Source organism: Mustela lutreola, chromosome 2 (assembly GCF_030435805.1).
Source record: "Mustela lutreola isolate mMusLut2 chromosome 2, mMusLut2.pri, whole genome shotgun sequence".
In the NCBI taxonomy this organism is placed as follows: Eukaryota; Metazoa; Chordata; class Mammalia; order Carnivora; family Mustelidae; genus Mustela; species Mustela lutreola.
This window is the reverse complement of record NC_081291.1, coordinates 109,535,355-109,552,417: the sequence shown is the minus strand read 5'-3', so window position 1 is coordinate 109,552,417 and position 17,063 is coordinate 109,535,355. Positions and strand designations below refer to the sequence as shown.

The window sequence follows — 17,063 nt, the reverse complement described above, 5'->3', positions numbered from 1 at the left end:
ACTGACTACATAAAGAAGTGAATTTAGCACAAAGCCAAGACAGAATGCATATGACCCTAAACTGCTGTACAAAGCAGAGGCAAAATTCAAGCAGAGATACAGGTTTCTGGTTCTGGAGACTGAAGTCAGGAACCAGAGCTATATCTTCTCACATGAAATAGACTCGAAGAGCTCTGGTTATATGATTTTATTCCTCAGCCATAGAAGTTGACCTTTTCTGTGATCAATGAGAAGATCAAATTCAAGAGAATGTCTATGAGAACTAAAACGTCTTTTTGGAAGCAATTACACGTGTGATGGCAATCCATTGGATAGTTACCTTGCCTTGCTTGCCTTGTTTTTCAGCGCTAGAAACATTTCATCTAGGAGAAACATCATGGGAGAGTGACAGAGCAGGAAACTCATGGGTAGAAGTTCCTCATCTGAATGCAGCTCTAGTTCCAGTACATCCCTGGACAAGGTACTGAGACTTTTGGAGGGTTTGGTACCTCATCAAAAGAAGGAGGCTAGTAATCCTTGCCCTGCCTTCCTTCTATGACTGCTATGAGGCTTAAACAAGAGAATGAGTATGAAAGTATTTTGTAGACTGTAAACGCCCAGTTACAAAGCAAGAAATAATAGTGTCTATACTGTTAGGAAATGCCTGGAACTTTTTAAAGATGTTTTTGTTGCTTCAACATTACTGGAGTAGACCACACCATTTTATTAGGCGGAATGAATGACTCCACTGCAGTGAAGGAGAAAGATTGATTTTTAGAACACCAGAATTATAAATTATACTTGCCTCTTTTGTAAAGAATAATTTATTACAACATAAACTAAATACAAGGCTCTGAATAAATAATCACTTTCCCAGTCATCACATCTGCAAGTGTGTACATGCACACTTTTATGAGCTCATAAGGACGCAGATGGAACAGACATATTTCCATTCTCAGATCATTACTTGTTTAGTGTAAAGAGGCCAGAGTCAGGGTTCCTCTCTATGGGTCAGAGCTGTGTGCCTTAGAGTAAACATATGGTGAGCCTTTTAAATGATTTGGGTCAGATGAGTGTCATTTTCTCCTCCAAGTTCTAGTCAGATAAGCATATTGGGTGCAGGTGCTCTGCCCTCAGGTTTGGAGCACTGTCCCACATTCTTTTACTGAGATACTCAAACTTCTTTTTCTATGAAAACACATACATCAGAAGTATTCCCCAGCTGTCAGTTAGGCAGTCAGGACCCATCAGCGGGCACCTATTTTCAAGAATTTTATCTCCATCAAAAGTCACCTTCCAAGTACAGAGCAGTCAAGCCCATTTGTCCACACTGTGGACCCCACAGGGCTGGGAATCTGCCCTCCCCAGCCCATCTCCCCACAATAGGCAGTCTGATAGTCTATGTGGCAAGTAACAATGAATGGTTCACATCATAGCATAAAATTGAGACATATACATATCAAGCCTGAAGGGGATCTTGCAGATAACTGAATTCCATCTGATACTTGTCTTTTATTTCTAATTGGTCTTTGAAACCAATTGCACCTCCAATGTCATGGAGCACACACTCCATGAGGTCACCAGATTCCACTTCCTTTTGTGCTGTTGGGACAGGGTCTTTGTATCAGCCTGAAGCTTTTCCCACCATGCCCTTTACCCACTGATAATTCCACCTGGCACAGGTGGGAGGCTTCTCTCCTACGAAAACCCTTCAAGTATTTGAAAACAACTCTTACATTCCTAGACAATACCCCTACCAGCCCTGCTTTTCCAAGTTAAGCATTTTCTCACTACCTCTAAGATATAGTTAATTTCAAGTAGTCTTCAGAATAAGTTCCTTTTGACAAAGATTATAGATTCAGTCCTCAGTGACTGAATGACTTAGGACCAAGTTAAGAGCAACTCAGAGTCTCAGACGAACACTCATAGGTTTTTGTTTTATTTTGTATTGAACATACCTCTAACCCAAGCCTAGTAGGATTCCTGGTATTCGTTTGAACATTAGGCCCTGGTATTAGCAAAAGGTTCCTCCTTCCACCTGGCAATTAAGAAACTCAGTCTTTGTTTGACTGTGAGATCACCTCAAACACCCTGCCCTGCTGGAGCTTTTAAATTAGGAGATATTTAGAAACCACAGAAGATTTGCTCTGAAGATCTATGTCTAAGGCCTGGGTCGGCTTGCCTTACTCTGAATCTCAGTTTTCTCACCTGTAAAAGTAGACGGTAAGTCCTTCCTTGCCTAAGTCTGTAGAGAATCATGCAATTCGAATGAGCTAATGGAAGAAAGAGCACCTGGTAAGGGGCTCTTCAAGGTGTGAATGCACATGCTGCTCTTGTCCATCACCAGGTTGTAGAGCATCTCCAGCTTGTTCTGTCCACAATCCTCCACTCTTAAAAATGAGTAAACTATGAGTCAGAAAAAGACATTCAGAACTACCATATCACTGCTGAGGCTAACTTTATAAAAGAAAACATTTCTTTCTGGACAGAGGAAGACAATGATTCTACAGCCTATTTAAATGATTCTTCACACCCTATTTTAAAACCAGAAGAAATAAGGTACTTTCATGGCTGATAGAAACCATGTTCCCAGAATTATCTATAGCCACAGAGCCTCCAACCATCCCCAGGAATTCATCCAGGGAAGGGTATGCTTGTATATGCTACCAGTAAGTAACAAAGCCAGCCTGGGACCTATCCATGCCTAGAATATTCACTTAGGATTTGATGTTTGTAATGAACATTTTGCTCTTGCTTTAAAATACTATTTGTGGAAATTGTCCTAAAACACAAGAGTTGTCTGCTGAACTAACAGAAATCTCAATGCTTTCTGTGCTAAATGAATTAAAAAAAAAAAAAAAAGAAATTGTAATAGTGATAAAAATAAGGGCCATTTTTATTTTCGGAAAATAGACTTCAGCCTCAGACTTAAGGAATGTGTAGATTGTGTAAGGACTTATGTTAATGATAACATATAATGTTGTAGCACAAGACTAACTTTTCTCAAAAATAATAGAGCAGAGGAGTGGAAATACCTGAAGTTGGATATGTGAGATGTGGAGTTCCTAAAACAGAAAATGTTCACAGGGACAGGAGATGTAGACCTTAGAGGACAGTGTCTGTGCTCTCTGATATGTGCTACTTTCCTTTCATTCCTAGGAATACAAGCTGGGCCAACTACATAATTTGTGGGGCTGAATATAAAATGAAAATGTGGGTATTTCAAAATTAAGAATTTCAAGGTAGCAACAGTAAAGCATTAAAATAACGGTGGGGCCCTTCTAAGCAGGGGGATCTAGATGACTGCACAGGTTATACGCCCATGAAACCAGCCCTAAACACAAGTGGCTGTACTTCGCAACTTCTTTGCCAAATCCCTAATGAATGAGATTCAAGTAGTGGAAGAAATACATCCACTTTTGGGGTGAGGCAGTGGAAAGCCCTGTGTGATCTCCAGACTCTTCCTTCCCCATCACAGTGAACGTGAAGTCCTTGTTTTCAGTCAGTGGGGCCAACTACTGAGGTAGTCAGCACTGTGAAGAAAGCTAGTCTAGAGTCACCAGAACCATAAAAGAAGTTCTTGTGTGTCAAGCCACTGAGACAAGGGAGTTGTTTGTTATTGCAACATCAGCTTAGCCCATCCTTAATAATATGTAAGGGAAGGCCAGAGGCAGAGGGAATTGTCTCAACTATGAAAGTACCATAAAAGAAAGGAAACTGGACAGTGAAGATTGGTGTGATGTCTCCTATGCATTTGTTTTTCCTCCAACAAAACACAAATTCAAAAGGGATCTTTTGCATGTTACAATTCTATGACTACACATAGTACTACTTTCTCTCAACTCATTCAAAAAATATGTTATCTAAGAAGAAAGATTATATATTCTCTTTGTCCATTAGCTTCCCAATCTCTTGGTCAATTGCCGTCCTTTGCCCCATTCTTGATTCACTAACACCGTCAATATTTTCAGAAGCTAAGAGGAAAGCGCTCTTCTCGGGCAGTGTTTTGTTCTGTAGAAAGTATTTTATCAAGTTTTTAGTTTGTCACCAGGATTGGGTAGGTTTTTGATTCCAGAAACTCCAGCTGATTTTAGAAGAGTCTCATTGCTTGAAAATCACTGAAACTGCTCTCTGTCATCGTTTCCATGTTTTGTTAACTTGTATATTGCACTGGGTTCAGAGTTGTTCTTCATTGCTCTCAAACACCGGATTGCTATAAGACACTCCTCTTCCACACTCTGGCATGTCAGAGTAAGATGTTTTGTTTAATAGTGGCCAACTAGGGTCCTTTGCCAAGGCTCTCTGCCATATCCGATACTGACTTTTTGATTGATAGCCAAAACACCTTTTGAATGTCATCCACAGGGCTCGATTTTCGATGATGGCCTCCTGCAAAATAAAGAGTTACTCTTTATAAGCAGAAGTCAAATATTTCCAGGTTAGGGCTCTCCATACACCCCAAAAAGGAACCACCACATTGGCTGCTTCGATCCAGCTTGACAAAAAACTTGAGGCCTGGAGAAACAATTCCAATGTGGGTTCATGGGTTAGGTGTCAGCCTCTCAAACTTTTCCACTTATGGAACTCTTCTAGGAGAAGTGAGAGGTACATAGTTTCAAGAATCTAGAAACAGCTTGAAGTAGTCTGTCTCAAGGGTGAGGTTTCTCCTAAATCTTGTATATAAATTCAATTTAAAATCATTCAAATTCTGCAAACTACTCCACACCACACCCATATTTAATTTCATATAAACTGATATTTAAAATTACTTACCAACAAATGGAATTACCCAACAGAAAGATGTGCCATGGGTATGATGTGCTTTGGTATGGCCTGGCATATAAGTGCATAGTTACAAACAGAGGTCAGTAAAGTTGAAATATGCACCAGTCTTAGACTTGGACAGATCTGGATTCAGGTTCTATATCTGACATCTACTATGGACAAATTAATTACCTTTCCTGAGCCTCAGTAAGCAGAAATCATAATTCCTTCCTGTTATGTTTGTCATAAAGATTATGTAACTCTCCTTACAATGCAAGATATGGCACGATATAGGTGCCTCCCTTTGTCACCCTTCTGAGCTATTTAACAAATGGCTATGCACTATGTTGGTTGTGGCCTTTTACCTTCACCTACAAATATTTCATTGCAATGCATTTTTTAAGATTACAAAAGATACATCTCTTTGGAAACATTTTAGACTGCCATTTTATTTCATGACAGACCTTCAAATTGAGCCCAAATTATAACTTACAACATAGAATGCATGAGTGGTTATTTTGTTAATTTTTCATTTTTATCATATGTAGCTAACCATCTTGAAGTTATCATAAAAGAAACAAAAAGAAAAATATGAAAATCCTGCTGTCCCACAGGTTTAAAACTCATTTTGGTGTTTGTCGGTGCTATCTTTGCTAAATTAGAAGAGTCAATTTTATGGGTTTCTACAAGGAACTTTGCCAGAGTAGCAATTTTTTTAAAATTCACCCATCTTTGACATTTGACTCCCACTGCCAATGGAAATAATAGGTACAACTAGTCTGAATCATTCTCTAAAAATGTATCATCTGTTAACAGGCCTTTAAAGACCCAATAGTCATCTCAAGAGCATCTTGCAATCCTCAGGGCTCGCCTAGCCAGATTTTGATTCTACTTTCCCATACCAAGGTTTTTTTGTTCTTCTTAATCCATAAGAGAAGAGTAGTTCTCCTTAGAGCTGGAATAAGGCAGGATCATAGGTATCCAATTAATGGTCTTAAAATCTGACCTACCTCTGGGAAAATTTAGCAGGTTTTAAAACAAATGAAACAAAGAAAAACACAGACACACACATGGACTTTAGTGCTGTATGCCATGCACTGAGTGTTTTCACAATTCTAGAGTTATGTAGAGTTATGATGACCTGTATCACTTCACTGCTCTGTAAAGGGAAACTAAAGCACTGGGAAGTGATCTTTCCTATCACTCTACATTGCAAATTAAATGTAGAACTAGAAACAAAAAGAACCTCTTTATGAAATACCATTTCTTAAAAAACAAAAAACAAAACTTCATCACACGAGCTCTTCAGATTGGCTATGAAAACAATTCATATATGCGTGTACACACACACACACACACACACATAATTAATTTTAAGACAAAGAAGGAGAATTAAGCTATCCATGTTAGCTCCTCAGCCTTTCAGTTGGAGGTTACATCATGAGAAAGAGAAGCAAATACAAGGTTCCATTCAAATCTGTTTGTTAGGCCATTCTAAGATTAGGGGTAGGGTTAGACCTTTTAGCAGACCAGGCAATATTCAGGACTATACAAAAAGAGGCCAGCCATCCCTCATGCCTGTCCCCCAAAACCTCTCTGGATGATCTCTGTCACAGGCTGGCCAGGGAGTATGGAGTTAGCATGCCTATCCCAGGAATCTTTAGCATCTGCTGTCAGATATACCTACAACTACCTGAGGAAAGTATCTTGCTGCATCCATGACAGTTTGGGGTCTTTACCTACTCTGCTAGGCTCACCTTGTAAGGCAAGAAATCTCAGTGTCCATAATTCTCCATTACAAGGTCCTTCACCACAGACTCAAATGACTTTGGTTTGTTCCTGAGTATCCCCTGACAGCAGGAGAAGAGTAACCTCAAACAACTGGAGATGGCCATGGAAGAGCCTGGTGGTGAGAGGTGGGATCTCACAGTGTTATTTCTCAGTGAGAAAGTTGCTGGGAATCCACACTAAACATCCACGCCTATCTCCACTTCTCACTCAACACAAGAAGAAGAGGAGAAACTTAATCTTTCATGAGTATCAAATTACCCTCTCCATCTGCTGCAGGCATGCAGCATCACCTCTCATATTTAATAATTGAACAAAACTTTACCCAGCTTCCATTCGAATAAAGCAGGGTTTTTGATACTGCAGGTACTGAGGTGAGTTCCTGCCAGCACAGTTTATATCCATATACAACCTATACACACATAACTGTGGCATTTATTCTCTTGCTCACTCTAAACTCTGAGCAATGGACAAGACTATCAAAATCCACTTTGCACTGTCCCTGAGGACATGGCACATGGTCAACCAATGTTTGTGGAAAGAGCGAATAAACAAATGAAATCCTTAATGACTGATAGATTCAAAGAAATACTAAGTACCATAAGAGAAAATATAATATTAATAGATTATACTATCAAATATTTACTATGTGCTTTTCTGTGTTCACATTCCATGATCACAGCAACCCTTTGAGGTAAGGTACCCTTATTATCACTTGTTTTTCAGATAAAGAAACAGAGACACAGAGAAGTGGAATAGCAGGTGTTGCCCAGAGTCAGGTAGCAGCAAAGGGTGGACCCAGGATTCAAACCCAGGTAGAATACTTCTGCAGATGTAATGGCAGTTGAACAGCTTCTTACTAGGGGATTATGGCAGACTTCGTTGCTTAGTTACCTGGTACCTGTCACCAGACCTACTGAATCAGAAATGGTAGGGGAAGGACTGGAGAAGTCCTCCTACAAAGTATCCTACTTTGTTGTTCAGCACACTCCTTCCAACTTTTTCCTGTCTACCTTAAAGGGGGGAAAAATACCTCACAAGCAATCTAAGCCAATCTGTCTAATTTTTTAGCATAGATCCAGTTTCCCAGAATCCTTTACTACTCAGGTTGAATAGATAAGACACAGTTCTAACCAATGAAGCAACAGGGTGGCTGTAGGAAATTATTTTGTTTCCTCGTAAAAGGTTCATACTTGAGGGGAAAAAGATTGCTGGTGCCTTCATGTCCTCCTGCATTAAAACAGAGATAATGCCCAGCTACATGGAAGTGATCTGGACACATAAACAATACACACAAATGTGAAAGGCCAATATCTAAAGATGGAGAGAGAGAAAAGTGGAAGATTCATGATCCCCAATGAAACCACTGAGGTACTAAACCAGCCCTGCAATCACTTACCTCCGATCTTCTTCACTTGATCTTAGCCAAAGGGCTGAGAAGTGATACCTCCTATTTTCTTAAGTAAACCAATAAATATCTTTATTGTTTCAGCCATTGTTATTTGTCTAACCTATCCAGGCTTTGGGAAAGATTCACAAAGAGGATAGTACTACAACGGTGCCATAGAGGATGGAACAGCATTTCAATATGCAGACATGGGGGCAGATGCACTAAACAGAGGAAATAATGTGATCACTGCCAGGGACAAGATGCATACATAAGATTATCCCTTAAAGAGTAGGGTCACCCTTCTGCAACTAGGTGTGAGGTCACCGATGTAATGCTCTTTTATTAATTTGGTGGTTTTGGAGATCTCTATAGGTTACCATGGTCCTTGTCAATGTGGTTTCTCAACCAGCAGTATCAGAATCACCTGACAACCTGTTAGAAGCAAAAACTTGCACCTATTCCAGACCTACTGAATCCAAAATTCTAGGAGAAGGCCTGGACAACCTGTGTTTTAACAAGTCTTCCAAGTGACTCTGGTGCCCATCCCAGTTTGAGAGGCCCTGGTTTGCATACAGAGAGAGGCTCCAGTACTTCATTCCATGCTCTGTTCTGCCACCAGCTCCTGCACAGCTTTTACCCTGCCTAGTATGGAAGGTTCCGCAGGGAAGTCAGGTTCCAGATACCCTCCACCCACCATGAATCTCCCCCTCACTGGAACAAGGCTGGGTTTGCAACCAGAAGTAAGATTGTGGACAGAATGAATCCTGATGCTCACCTCCCCTTTGACACAGATGCCTTTTCCAGAGATGCTCCCTGTTCTTCAGGAGGCTTTGAAGAATAGAGAGTTTATCTAATAGCACTGAAGGAGGTTGAGTGAACCACATAGCCAAAGAAAGAGGGAGCACAAACTCATTTTACTGAGGGAATGGAGCAAATGGGAGATGAAGCATAAAAGCCAGGAAAAGCTCTATGAATCTTTTCTCCCAACTGTAAAGTAAAAGTAATAGAAGTTGTTAAGTAAAAGAAGCCAGACACAAAAGGCCATATATTATATGATTCCCTTTATGTGAAATGTCCAGAACAGGCAAATCCATAGAGACAGAAAGTAAATTAGTGGTTGCCAAGGGGTGAAGGAGGCGAAAGGGGAATGAGGAGTGACTGCTACTGGGCACGGGATTTCTTCTGGGGTGATGAGAATGTTCTGGAATTAGTGGAGATGGTTGCACAACTCAGTTAAGATACTAAAAACCACTGAACTGCATACTTCAAGAAGATAGATTTTATAGTATGTGAACCATATTTAATTTCAAAAGTGAGTTGGTTCTCTATTTGTGGATTTTATAAATGAACAGGACTTTGGACACCATAATTCCATTCTCTCCAGGTGTGCTCTGTAGATAGGAAAACTAACACCTTGTTTGGAATTCACCAGGAGAGAGCACCATTGTTCATGTGGCTGAGGAACGGAGCCCCTGGCACTACTGAGTCCTATCAAATAAAACCGTTGCTTTTTTCAGACTCCCAAAGAATGCCCTATCTATCTCTGCCCCAAATGATCAGCACCCCCGGGGCGCTTACCTCCACAACAAGGGACACAATGAAATTGGAACTGAGCATAATGATGATGTAGACCCTCCACAGAACAGGAGTGCAGAGCAGCTGGTGGGAGATGGAGAGTCACTGTTAGTTTGAAGAAAAATAAACACTAGAAAAATGTTCACATGTTCATGGTGTACATTTTCATAGATTATAGATCATGTATGTAATAGACATGCATTGTGTATACGTTATATATATAATACACACATACATATAATACATATAATAAGACATGTTTTTATGCATGTATCAAATAATGTGGAAGGTTTATACCCAATGATTTCAATGATTTGTAAACTATGATTGTTGTTTTATTTTCTTTTGTCTTTCTTTCTTCTTCTTTTTATTTTTTGGTTCCCCTGTAATTTCTAAATTTCCTAAAATAAATTTTATCAAAATTTGATAAATTTGATAAGAGTGTTTTTTGTTTGCTTCCATTGTTTGCTTTTGCAAAGGAATACAGGAATATGGCCCTATTGCCAGGAGGCTCTGAAGATACACATGTCAAACCTCCACAATGGGCAGTGTTGCCCTCTTCTCACTGATCCCACATCTCCCCTCAGCTGAGCCCTGCTTTTGAGACTCAGTTTAAGGTTGCACCCTCAGGACTGTATGTACAGCTGCATGGATGGTGCCATGACGAGGGTACTCACAGATGCAGCAAACAGGTCTGAAATGAAGCTGACACTTCATACCTTTTTCCCCAGTTTCTCTGAGTCTTTCTCAATCCCTCCCCAGGCACATGATATATATAATAGATATGTATACTGAATGGATGGATAGGTGAAATGAAGGAATGGATGGATGGATGGATGAACGAAATGAAGCCAAGTGCACACTGCTGGGCAGGGCAACTGCCTCACACACTGCCTTCCACAACAAGGGATTAAAAAGTGGTACAGCTCTGTGGTAGGCAAGGCTATTAAAATTAAAAGTTCAAACCATTTCTGGGAATTTATCCTAGAGACATATTTGTATGTGCCTGAAATGATATATGTATAAGGTTATTTCATTGCAGCTTTAAACACTGGAAGCAACTTAAATGTCAATCAATATGGGACTATAGATAAATTATGGTTCATATACGTATATTGAAATAATATATTAGCATAGAAGAGGAATGAGGAAGTTTGATGTACTGATATGAAGCAATTATCAGAATACACTGTCTCATGAAAGAACAAGGTGAAGAATTAGTATGAGTTTGGGGCAGCCGTGAACATGCTCCATGGAAGTGTCCTACTGCAAGAGTAAGTGACAGGCGCTGCAGTGCCGCTCAGAATCTCCCACCATGCTTCTCCTGAGGCCACGCTTCCCATGGGTTGCTCATAGCTAATAACTGGGGATGGCAGGCCTTCTCACTGCACTCATTCTTGTGAGACACTAGACCCCTCTGATAAGCAACTGTAGTCGGGCTTTCTTAGAACTGCACCACCCAGTGCCTAGGTGGCTCAATCAGTTAAGTATCTGCCTTCGGCTCAGGGAATGATCCCAGCGTCCTGGGACTGAGCCTTGCATTGGGCTCCCCGTTCAGAGCAGAGTCTGCTTCTCCCTCTCCCGCTGCCCCTCTCCCCATCCTATGGGCTTATGCTCACCCCCCATCTCTCTCTTCAATTCATTCTCTCTCAAATAAATAAATGAAATCTTCAAAAATAAAAGAATTTTTTAAAAAAGAACTGCACTGTCGTCTGAACCCTACTCATCTGGCCTTCTTCATGGGGGTCAGACCCACATCATAGTAGGGGACTCTCCCCCTCCTCTTTTGACTTACTAATGTTCATTCCAATATGGGCAGCTCCTCCCAAACTTGCTTACGTATCTCATCTCACCTTGCTCTCTCCAGCTCAGAAGACCTGGACAAATGTAATAGTCTGCTACTATTCGTGTAAACATGATATATATGTATGCATGCATATGTATAAAATATGCCTGAAAGTATATAAAATAAAGTGGTGTCATCAGTTGCCTCGAGAGAGGGGACCTGGCAGCTGGGGAAAAGGGATGGGAAGATGTAGAGTTTCTAACTTTTGAATTTTAAACTGTGTGAATGTATTCTCTATTTTTGAAAAATCATGCACTTTTTGAAAAAATGGGCAATAACTAGGTTATAAAACAGTGGGACTCCATTTAAAATAAACTTCATAAATCAGTCAATGCACATTTATAATATATGAAGTTTCAAAGATGGAAGGAGATAGTGAATAATGTTATAATTTTCTTTGCCTGCTTAGCCACTTACTAAAATGTACTTGCAATTTTGTGTAATAAGAAGAAAAATAGTTATTTTTAAGGTTAGCAATAATTCTCTGGAAACTCCTTTGCAGTCGTGTTAGCGATGACCTCACACAGGTTCCCCTCAAAGACATCAGCCTTTCCATAAGAGCTTTTGTTTTTAAAGAGTGTGAATAAACCTAACATGTCTTGACCCTAACTTCTGCAGGATTAAGAAATTTTAACTTCCTTAGAAGACTAGTACACAAAGACTATCTCCATGAGTTCTTACTCTAATTCGTGGAGATATTTAATAACAGTAGCCATTACGGTGTTAGCCACAGTGACACAATTATCAAAATGAAAAACAAATGTAGACATTAGTTTGTGTGTCACATGTCAAGAAGGGTTTGTGAAGGTTTTGCTGGTTTGCAATGAACTGTGAGCTCCTAGTGCTCATCTCCATGTAGGAACATAATCTACAATAGCCAGTCAGTCATTTATTGCCATTATGTGCCATGGGCTATGTTAGGCACTAATAATATAAGAATGAATAAGATAGGATCTTGTCCTTCTTGAAATATGTCTTTGAGATGGAGAGGAGGCCAGGTAGGCTCACGTAGCACTAAGTGAGAAAACTCATTTTCTTTTACCATCTCTTTTCTATTCTACTTATTGGTCTAAAGGACATTTGGCAATAATGAACTTCTAATTTGAGAGTATAGATTAAAAGAATAGAAATATATATTTTTTGCCTTGCTCAAATATGTAAAATTTGTCTCTTAAAGAGTTTTAAATTTGTCTCAAAATTACACACTATTAGACAATTCATGAGGCAAGGTACGGCTCTTTTCAAGCAAGTTTTGCAGACATTAAATATGAATATATAGACAAACATGTTTTTAAAGAGTTTTTTTTAAAAAGATGTAAACACAGATTTGAGAATTAACAGAAAAAGTGTTATAGGCAAACTGTTTTCAACAGCTTCAAAACAGAAACATTTAGAAAAAAAAAAGTCTCACACTTGAAAGAGAATATATATATATATATATATATATATATATATATATATATAAATAGATTTTTCCATTCTTACAGGGATCTTTTAAAAGAAAAATGTTCAGTGCTTCTAAAATACATGGAAATCAAGACTAGATAGAATCTTATTTCCTGGCCAGCTTAAATACAAAATATGAATAAATTCAGTATTCTTTTTAACTCTGCTATTTGAAAAGAATAATCAGTGTCAAGAATCTGTGTCAATTGCAATTGTGACCTGCTTCTTGAAGTCAGGGTATTACATAACTATAAACCATCATCATATCCCAGAGATAAGACTTACATCCAAACGCCTATATAATTCTGGAATATCAGCAAATAGAATGAACAGACACACACTCAGCTGTAGGACCAGCACAAGGACAAATATATCTGAGGAAATAAGAACACAAGCTATCATTTAGAGAAATCAGAATATAGAATGTGATATCTATTGATAGATATATTCTAGATTAACACTGATCAAATTTACTTGATTTCTACGTCCAAACATTGCATAATAAATGGAAAGTACTCATTTCTATGCAATGGGTCTCACCTCCACAATTTCTATGCATGTCCTTGAGGAAAGTAGAAATTTTCACATGCATGTTGTAAGTTTCAATTAATAAAAGTAGGAAATATAGAGAAAGCAACATTGACATAATATATATTCAAAAAATGTCTTGAAGACATTTAAGTACCTGAGTCTTCTTAATACAAAACACCTGCCTTAGGGGTGCCTGGGTGTTTCAGTGGGTTAAACCCTCTGCCCTCAGCTCAGGTCATGGTCCCAGGGTCCTGGGATCAAGCCCCTCATTAGACTCTCTGCTCAGCAGGGAACCTTCTTCCTCCTCTCTCTCTGCCTACCTCTCTGCCTTTTGTGATCTCTGTCAAATAAATAAATAATCTTAAAAAAAAAATACCTGCCTCAAATCCTTTTCTGGAAAAAAAGGAGGGCTATAAATAATCAAATGTTTAAATGGCAGTCATGTGCAGGTCAGCATTTGACTGCTTTCTCATCCTAAGAAGAAGGGCAAAATAACTTTCTCTGAACAAACACATCTTTATGAGGATATTGATTGTTCAACTTGTGCTTCTAAATCTTCCCAATTAGAGAGGCAGTGGTGGCATACAAATAAATGTCCCAAGGGCTAATCAGGTCGCCCACATATCCTAACACACTCCCCACCTCAGCCCAGAATGTAAGGAGGTTGTAAGTACTTTGTATAAGAGCCTCCACAATCACTAAGGCCAGGTTCCTTCAGGAAGGACCCACTTCCAGGCTGCCAACTATCTTAATCATTGTCTTCATGGCAGGAGACATGTTCCGTCTGAACACTGTGATGCTTCTCTCCACTTCCTCCCAGAAGAATTGTGACAAAAACTGACAAGGAAGGAAATAAATGGCCATCCCAATTGGGAGTGGTGTCATAAAAAGACACCTAGATACAAACCTCTGGTGAAGGAAAGGGTAGAGAAATAAACCCTAGAATTTAATGCAGCTTTGAAGGAAGGAGCACAGGATGAGGCTGCATGATGTGTTTTAGCAAACCTTAGAGTAGAAGTCAGCAAACCAAAGACAATCATCAACTCTGCAGCTGCTCCCTGAGTGACGTAGGAATATCTGTTCCCTCTGGTGACCTCTCACCTCTGATCCACTACAATGCTACTCACAGTTTGTATAGATGGGCTGCCTAAACGGTTTTCCTTTAGAGAAAATAAGAGCCACAATGATACAGTTGATTGTTCCTAAGAACCATATGGTAGTGTTCTCAAAGCTTGCGAAGACACCATTACTTCCAATTTTTTCTGGAGCAGTTGGAGAAATATTTAACTTTGAGATGTTTTCATTTTGTAGTGTGCAGACACTAAAAAGGAAGCAAAAAAAATGTAATGAAATAAGATGACAGGTCTTTATGGAACATTTGTATCTATAGGACTCCAAGTCCTCAATGTAATTGTTTATACTTTGAGAAAGAATATATACTGAAAAGTAAGGAGAAAGAAACCAGCACAGATAGATCTATCTTTTGGATAGATGAATAGATAAAAGATAGCTAGATGGTAAATAGATGGATGATAGATAAACAGATGATAGAAGATGATGGATAGAGAATAGATAGATAAGCAAATTATATATATGTTCAATAAATTGGACACCCATCATGTGTATTTTGGATATGTGGGAAAGACATGAGTAAGTCATGATTCTTCCCTCTCATGACTTAAGATCTCTAGACATTTATAAATAAGGTGACTATATAATTTGTCATACAATAAGAACAGATTTTAATGTGAGAGAAAAAGACAAATATCATCAGAAAAACTGGTACTTGCCAGAGGAGACATGAATGGGGGTGGGTGGGGAAAATAGATAAAAGGGATTAAGATGTACAGATTTCCAGATATAGCTGAATAAGTCACAGGGATGCAAAGTACAGCATAGAGAATATAATCAGTAGTACCATAATAACGTATGGTGATAGATGGTGCTTATCGTGGTTAAGCACTGAATGATGTATAGAATTGCCAAACCAATAGCTCATACACCTGAAACTAATATAATGTGGTATGCCAATTACACTTCAGTAATTAATTACAATTAGTTTCATTGTTGTATCAGGCTTAAAGAGGGACTGACTGGGCAAATTACAATGCATGGTCACCCTAGATACAAAAGATGGTCATAGGTCGTCATGACACAAGACAGGAAAAGATTTATGCCAAAGAATAACATCCTCAAACTGTGCTACTGAGAAGAGAAGATCACTGGAAATTTTCCCAAGGGACTTAAAGAAGCCAACGATTCTAGAAGAATGAAGAACCACTGGCTTCCTATCATTAGAAATTAGAATGTGAAATGTTGGAATCGAGGTTTTGAGAGTACCTGTGCATCTCCATGGAATACCAAGGCTGCCTCTGAACCAGAATGAAGCCCACAATGTGCATAGCCAGGCTGAGAAGAATGTTGAAAATCACAGAGAGCAGCAGAGGTGGGGAGATCAGCCTTCCTGCAGGCCTGAAAGGCACCAGCTTGGGGTAGGCACCATTCAAATTCACTACAAAATAAATTCAAGTTTTATATTTGTGAGAGCAGGGAAATGTTTTATTCTTCATCAGAAGAACAGTGTAACTTCTTGGGCCCACATATCCAAGCAGACTGACAAACTGAAATACATCATTTTTTTAAGGGAACAAAACAAGAATGGGCCCCAGCTCAAGTCATATGAGACATTCTTAAGAGAGCAGACAGAACAATCATGAGCCACTTTTATTTTTGCCTATTAAATGAGCAAAGACCATAAAATTATAAGTGAGGGCATGATGAAATGCATACTTTCGTACGCTGTTTATGGGAATCTACATTGACACAAACCTTCTGCAGGGCAATTTAATAATAAATATGAAATAAGTGAGAATTGTTCATAACATTTGACATGGTCATTCCTGGAAATTTACCATAAGCTAAAAATATCAGAGGTATAAAAAGATGTTCATTACTGTATCATTTACAGTAAATTATGGCACATCTATATAATGAAACAACATACAGTCACTAAAAAGTAATGCTTTAAAATATTCAATGACAAAATGAGGAGTGACATCAGAAAAAACGGCAGAGAAGGAAGTTCCAAGTTCCCATCCTTCCACAGAAACATCGAAAAACAAGCAGAAACTGTTAAAACTAATGTCATTGAAACTCTGAAAAACAAAGGCTTATAACAATCAAACAAATGCTAAATCAAAAAAAAAAGGCAATTTAAAAGTGATAGGCAGGATTTGTGTCATTTTTACTTGCTCTTGCCATACTCCTCTTCATCTCAGTGGCAATCTCAAAGTTGATTGTTCACACTCCCAATATGGGGAGGACTCTTATGTCTGGCCACAGGAGGAAAAGAGCGAACTTCAACACAAATTATTGTGTAGGTCTGTTCTAACCTGTCTGGGAGTTACCTGAAGGACTAGCACAAGGTGCTCATCTCTCTCACCTAATATGAAACTTAACTCAGGACAGCAGTATACACTGCTTAAAAACATTGTAAGCCTAATCAACTACCCACAATCACCTGGGGCAAAAGATAACAGCTGAGACATAAAATAACAGCCAAAATAAAGAAAACCTAAAGAAATTTTCTTTGGGAAATTATGGCTTTCAAAAGCACCTGTGTATATTGGGGACCATAGAAAGCCATGCACACACCTAAGGTAAGATATATGTCAGAAAAGACCAGAACAGCCCCTTAGTTTTCAACTCTGGATGATCTCTGCACTCAGCACAAGCCTAGCTAAG

The 17,063-nt window shown here is 39.0% G+C and overlaps 1 protein-coding gene across 3 annotated transcripts in view; it reads right to left on the bottom strand.

The window, feature by feature from the left end:
• Positions 1-3,709: 3,709 nt before the first annotated feature.
• Positions 3,710-17,063, bottom strand: part of ATP13A4 (ATPase 13A4) — a 126,432-nt gene continuing 113,078 nt past the window's right edge. Inside the window, exons 26-30 of one of the 3 annotated variants that reach the window (XM_059163120.1) lie at positions 15,660-15,831; positions 14,447-14,640; positions 13,074-13,162; positions 9,500-9,580; positions 3,710-4,368 (exon numbers count right to left, since the gene is read on the bottom strand). In XM_059163120.1, coding sequence (XP_059019103.1) covers positions 4,156-4,368; positions 9,500-9,580; positions 13,074-13,162; positions 14,447-14,640; positions 15,660-15,831 — 749 coding nt within the window. In that variant the 3' untranslated portion in view covers positions 3,710-4,155. Of the gene's footprint in view, positions 4,369-9,499; positions 9,581-13,073; positions 13,163-14,446; positions 14,641-15,659; positions 15,832-17,063 lie in introns of those variants that run through there. The other 2 variants (XM_059163121.1, XM_059163122.1) reach the window with 2 other exon arrangements.